Below are 6,515 nucleotides of genomic sequence, written 5' to 3'. Positions count from 1 at the left end.
CTTCCATCTTTGATCTTTTGACATATTACGTTCCATTTGCTGAGGTGGCTGATGATTTTGTTCTTCGTTTTGTTATTGCGTGAATAGCTGAATGAGTTGACGGCCCATCTGATTAGGTCTGGCCCATCATTAAGTGGTTACCATAGATTGGACAGGAGCGTACTACGACCACCACCGGTATTTATTGGTGATGGGACGCATTTGAAATGGGATGGGATGGGACGTTTGTGTAGTGGGACAGCCGTGAACAATATAATTGAGACTACGACCTCACATTTCAAGTTCAATGGCGGTTTTCACGTCGTGATGTCGATGGGTCATAAGCTCCTTTACCCATTCACGAGACAAAATAAATAATCAAAAAGAAACATTAGATTTGACAAATAACAAGTCACTTTTCTCGTCGACCAGTAAAATGCGACGAAGGGTTCGCCGTACAACTTAACCCACAGACAAAACCGGCTGAGTTTCTGGCCGGATCTTCTCAGTGGGTCGCGATTCCGATTCGGTGGTAGATGCAGCGAAGCACTGCTCTTGCTATGGCAGATGTTAGCAATGTCTCCCAAGCTGACCCCGTGAACTCGTCTACAAGTCCGGTGAAGTCAGCTTAACCCCTCGAGGTTACTAGTAGTAATAGGTAGGAAAAAAACCAATATGATATTTGGTGACTGGTATTTGAAATAAATGAGACTTAATTATTTCTTTAATGATTTAATTTATTGCACGTTACATATGTGATTCATTTTCATGCGTTAAAAATAATTTATTATAAAAAAGGTACAAATAATTTAGTCAAATTCATGAAGTAGAAAGTGACATAGAAAGACAATGTGCAATGTTGTCTTAAAGTGTATGTTTTTAATGTCAGTAAGGCAGTTTGTACGAACGAAATCACTAATTTCTTTCGTTTTTCTGTTAGCAGTGGCTTTTTTGGGTATATTATAAATTCTGTTAATAACATAAAGCATTTTGTTTTCGAAAATTCGCAGTCTCGTTCCAATTTTGCGTACATGAAAGGAGTATCTACATTAAAATTATTCATTAACTTCTTATCTGATTTAATGTGTATGTTTTTATAAGTATCAAGCTCAATTGTGGTTGAAACACCATACGTCACATTGAAATTCTTCTAATGTGATAAATAATTTGGCTAAAAAGTGCGTTTTAAGAATCGTAAATTTAATTTAATATAATCGAATAGGATCGAGTTCATCTTATCTACAGTCGTTGTCATTTTCCGCCAACGAAAATTAACATGTCTTTTATTTACAAAAAAAACAACAACAAAAAACATTCTAGTAATAAATTAATTTAAAAAACTCACACTAAGCAATCACGTTTTGGTAAATGTGAGTGCAAGTTACAAAATAAAACATGTACAAATTTACAACAAAAAAAACTCATGTCTTTGTTCAATCTCTTCAAGGAACCTAGAATAAAGGACGTAAAAAACTACCATAAGGTTATTATTACGTATTGACAAATAAATAATAATACTAAGCTGTTTGTGAAATCACGTTAAGCGTTCATAACGGTGCGATGATCTGAAATAAAATAAAAGAATCATATAAATTACATAACTAAGTAAATTATTCCGCTTTGTCACGCTACTTTTATCTCCTCAGGTTAGAGCCCCGTGAGCTCACCTAAATGTCAAGTTACGATGACATAACTCTTCAAGGTTATCAACTTGGGTAGGAAAAAAGGCATTGGCCTTTAACCCCGGTCATCGTTCTCATCGAACCCGTCGCTTGCAATGACGGGCTCGGAGAGTAAATTAACTCACAGACACAGCCCACTGAGTTTCTCGTCGGATCTTCTCAGTGGGTTGCGTTCCATTCCGGTGGTAGATTCTGCGAAGCATTGCTCTTGCTAGGGTTAGTGTTAGCAACGTCGACTGGTTTGAGCCCCGTGAGCTAACCTAGTTGTTAAGTTACGTTGACATAGCCTCCCAAGGCTATCAGTTTAGGTAGAAAAAAAAAATAGACATGTACAACGTAAATGCCGCCACCCACCTTGAGATGAGTTCTAAGGTCTCAGTATAGTTACAACGGCTGCCCCACCCTTCAAACCGAAACCAGACAGAATGTCCAGACATCTCGTCCAGCAATAAAAAAAAATGAAAAAAAGTAATTGGGAAAATTGGCGTGCATCATATAGTCTGATTATTATAGGGATAGGCTCAGGTAAAACTGTCTCACAGACGTACTGTGAACCCGTGCGAGTAGGCACCACATCGTTCTACACTGGAGCAGTTACGCATTTTGCTTTGAAGGATAGGAGAGTATTTCTGCAATACAATTAAGTCTACGTTGCTGTCCACGGGCTACAAAAATCGCCTAATACTGTTACGCTGTTACGTAAGAGTAACGCCATCTATCGCCGAATAGCCGAAATGAATATCAAAGGCTCTAGTAATATCTAGAGCGCTCGAGAAGTACAACGCCATCTATTCTCAGATAGCGGAAACAAACATCGAAAATACTCGACTTTTGAGGAGTGTTCTCGATAATTCTAGGGATATCGTATCGACTATAAAAGCGTTGCAAAGATGGCACGCAGTTACTTAGTAATCGGAACTACACGAAGTGAAACAGCCAACGGATCACTTGAAGCGAAGCGGAAGAAGTGAATTAAGAATTTTAAGGTGTTCTGTGAGTGTTCTAAGTGATAAATACAGTGTTAATTTACACTTCGGTAGAGTTTTTATTTATCCCAAACCCCAGCGCGTAACAATACCACATTTGGTCGTCGCTTATTCACCCACATACAGCAACATAATTTTTGACCGAAACTAAAACGTACCTAAGTGCGCTAAAGATTCATTTACAGTCCACCGCCGCTCCTCTCTACGGTGATCTTCTTTTTCAGGGTTTCCCTTTCATGATGCTCCTCCTCCATCTCGGCCATTCGAGCGAAACGCGAGTACGCCACGTGACCAGATTTAATGGCCGACATCATCTGTGAGTGATAGAGTAAAATGAACATTTGTAAATAGATCGAAACGAAAGTACCTACCTGCCTACCTTGACTAGGCAGCGGCTTGACTCCTTCCCCTGAAATTACTTCGTCGTCCATAAGCTGATGGTAATCACTCATCATCAGATGGGCCGTATGTTCGTTTTGCGTATCTGAAGCGAATATCTGAATTATTATTCGGTGTCGCAATATCGCAAATCAAAAATTTTAGCTCTCTCTCTCTCTCTCTCTCCTTTCTTCGATGCATTGTCCAAAGTAGAAGGAGTCGTAATGGTTCCCTGCCTCTGACAGGGAACAAACCTCTAAGTACAATTTTGTGAAATTGTCATTCGAGAAAGACTTGTGCCACGAACAACACAAAACACATAAACTTCACGCACACACACACACAAGCACATATGTTTCAGTACATAAACAGATAGGTACTTCTAACTAAATAAATAAATTAAATGAATGTTTATTATCTTCAAACTACACCGTACATTTGAAGTTCTGTACACATTAAAAACCGAAGCAAACTATTAGGAAATTTGAGAATAATTATCAACAAGTGTTATTGACTATTTTAAAGTATGATACATTCTACAGTCTCCAATTAAAATGACAGATATAGCAAGACAGAAGTGTTCCGTTAAACCCGTGCGAAACCCTGAAATATGCAATTTAGAAATATTCATAACAGTTGAGCAATGAACCGAAACATTGAGTACGCTGAACTATGATTATACAATTTAATCCCCAAAAAAAGCTGTAAAAACGTGCAAACTCGCCGACATAATATCGTCTTTTCGCATTAAAAGTGTACAATTTCCAAAAATATTCGAAATTGAGTTAATATGCGGAATTATTTGGTATCACCAGTATTTTTCTCATAAATACTGGTGATACCAAATAAAAAGAGCGTAGTTACGTTTTAGTTTACCTAGGTATGTTTCGACTATTAACAAAATTAATACATATTTTATCTTACTTTAAAAGACAAATAATGTAACTGGTTGATTAACTGGAGAACTACAAAGATGATTAATATTAAAAATATCACATGTTAAACCTTTAAAACACTCTCATGTAAAATTAGTAAGTTTTGAGATTATACAGTTTTAATGCGAGAAGACGATATAAGTCAACGCGTAATGCCTGTAATATAAAGGCCTTTAATCTGACAGAGTTGGTTCGGTATTGTGAATCTGTGGAAGCGCCATAGACCTGTAGATACTCGTCGAGTTCAACTTGACCGTTCATGTTTGTGTCGATCTCGCGTAGGATCTCGTGGAGCTGCTCGCCGGTCACTTCCTCGCCGTAGTTCTGTGGGAACAGCACATTCAGCATCGGACGCCACATCGTAAAAGTTTTATGGAACAATTTGAGAGTGAAACATTTCTCGTCCTTATTGTGGTTCGCGATAATTATTGCCTGACTGAAACAGCTCTGCTATTAAAATTTTCTGATATTTATTTATTGCTTAGTTGGCTGGACGAGCTCACAGCTCATTTGGTTTTAAGTGGTTACTGGAGCCCATAAACATCTACAACGTAAATGCGTGGCTGCCTCACCCTTCAAACCGAAACGCATTACTGCTTCACGGCAGAAATAGGCAGGGTGGTGGTACCTACCCGTACGGACTCACAAGAGGTCCTACCACCAGTAAATTGTACCTATTAGTTTACCAATAAATTTGCACAGCTGTGATACCTGGCCGATTCCAGACTTCCAGGTTTCAGCAAGCGAGATAGGAGCTAGAAGTTTCTATTAGGCCAAGCTAGGATTTATTGGCAAATAAAAAACGCCGCATCTCAAATTATTCCATACAAACTTGTATTTCTTGATTTACGCGTAATTAAGCATTACATTTGATTGACAATAGCAAATCTTCCCAACAACCAAATGTAGTAAACAACACACGTAGGTATGTCATGATGAAACTCTGGTCACACGTTAGCCCTTTTCCCACATAAAACATAGAGCCTATTTTACGACCAAGCTAGCGCTACCTGAAGGTAATCCTGTATTTCCATTTGTCCGTGGTATGTCACGTCTATTTCCGATAAAATCGCACTTATTTCAGCGTCGCTGGGTTTCACTCCCATACTCTAAAATGTAGCAAGCCGTGAAAGGGGTTTAGAAATACAATAATAATAGGACATTTGATCCTTTCAAGAATATTGTCAATTTTGCAAGATGTATTACCACTGAAATAGGCTCTGGTTTTACTTAAAATTTTGTAATACTCAGAGCGGAATCGAGATGTAACTAAAAACCGAGATAGTCAGTATTGTTGGTGATTCTCAGGCACGCGATATCATTATAAAGAACATTCGAAAATTTATATCATATTTGCTAATGTTTTTGCTAAACAGCTGATGCGTGGAGTCAATGACCTCGTGGGAACCCGGCTAACGGCTGTTTTTGTTAAATTATGATTTTACGAAATATAAACTTATACGACCAGTTTATACATAGTTTATTATGTGAATATTTCCATTTCGACTTCGGGAACGGTCTGTTTTAAGTCCTGAATTTCTTCGCTACTGGTACTGGCATCACTTGCAACAATGCTGTAGCAAAGGCGGGTAAATTTGACTGGTTTGAACTACTTGCCTGTAACGGGTCGGTATTACTATTGACTGCAGTACTTATTTGCGTTATGTCCTAGAATCCTAGGACCGCACGGATGTTCAGTGAGCCTTTGTTTAATCCAGATATATTGGTCCGCGTATATTATAAGTACATACATGAACATTTTTAATTCAATATAAATTGTATCACCTAAATCAGAACGAACGACTGCCTCGTGGCAGTAATAGGTAGGATACCAATACGTGTGGCCCAATACCAGTGTAAAATATTACAATCCCTGCAAGTTCCGGGAGTGAATTGAGAACTTTTATTGCTTAGTTCACGATAAATTATCGAAACTTTTTACCTTAAGACTCCTCCGAATGTCGTTAATAGACACGAATCCCTTCCGATCCTTGTCTATGATCTGGAAGCGTTTGATGTACGTCTGTATCTCCTCCTTGCTCAGGTTGATGGGGATCTTGTCGCGACTAGCTCGGTTCACCATCTGGCCCATTTCGTTTGCAAGGAATTCGTTTGCCATTTTAATTTGACGCTGTAAATTTAGTGCGAACATAATTTAAATTAAATGATTTTATAAATTTACTAGCCGTACGCGGCCGCTTCGCTGGGCTTTTAAAATTAACATTATTATTTATTGTCATTATTATTAGGGAGTCCAACACTCATATTAATATTAGCCTATCCCTTAAGTACATGTATTTTCTACATGGATACCAAATTTCAAGTCAATCGGATGCATGGTTCAGTAGTTTTAACGGAACATCCGTAAAAACCACTGTAGATTTATTTAATAGTATAAATTCGTATGCTACCTTTATTTTATATAAATTTATTCATAGTTTGAATGTGTCATTATTATGCTTTTCAATCACATTTAGAAAATTTTCTGCACAACCTTCCCATAGTTAGGCCGAGTCAATCTTTTTCTCTGATTTGCAACAGAATTAAAATACTAT

The 6,515-nt window shown here is 37.9% G+C and overlaps 1 protein-coding gene across 4 annotated transcripts in view; it reads right to left on the bottom strand.

Annotated features, from left to right (window-relative positions):
• Positions 1-695: 695 nt before the first annotated feature.
• Gpd (glycerol-3-phosphate dehydrogenase) overlaps positions 696-6,515 on the bottom strand; it is a 29,320-nt gene continuing 23,500 nt past the window's right edge. The window contains 5 exon segments of one of the 4 annotated variants that reach the window (NM_001098365.2): positions 698-1,544; positions 2,806-2,961; positions 4,186-4,284; positions 4,971-5,069; positions 5,903-6,091. In NM_001098365.2, the coding sequence (NP_001091835.2) occupies positions 2,827-2,961; positions 4,186-4,284; positions 4,971-5,069; positions 5,903-6,091 (522 nt within the window). In that variant the 3' untranslated portion in view covers positions 698-1,544; positions 2,806-2,826. 4 annotated transcript variants of the gene reach the window in all.

The sequence above is a fragment of the Bombyx mori genome, chromosome 4, assembly GCF_030269925.1.
Source record: "Bombyx mori chromosome 4, ASM3026992v2".
Lineage (NCBI taxonomy): Eukaryota > Metazoa > Arthropoda > Insecta > Lepidoptera > Bombycidae > Bombyx > Bombyx mori.
This window is presented reverse-complemented; position numbering and strand designations above follow the sequence as displayed.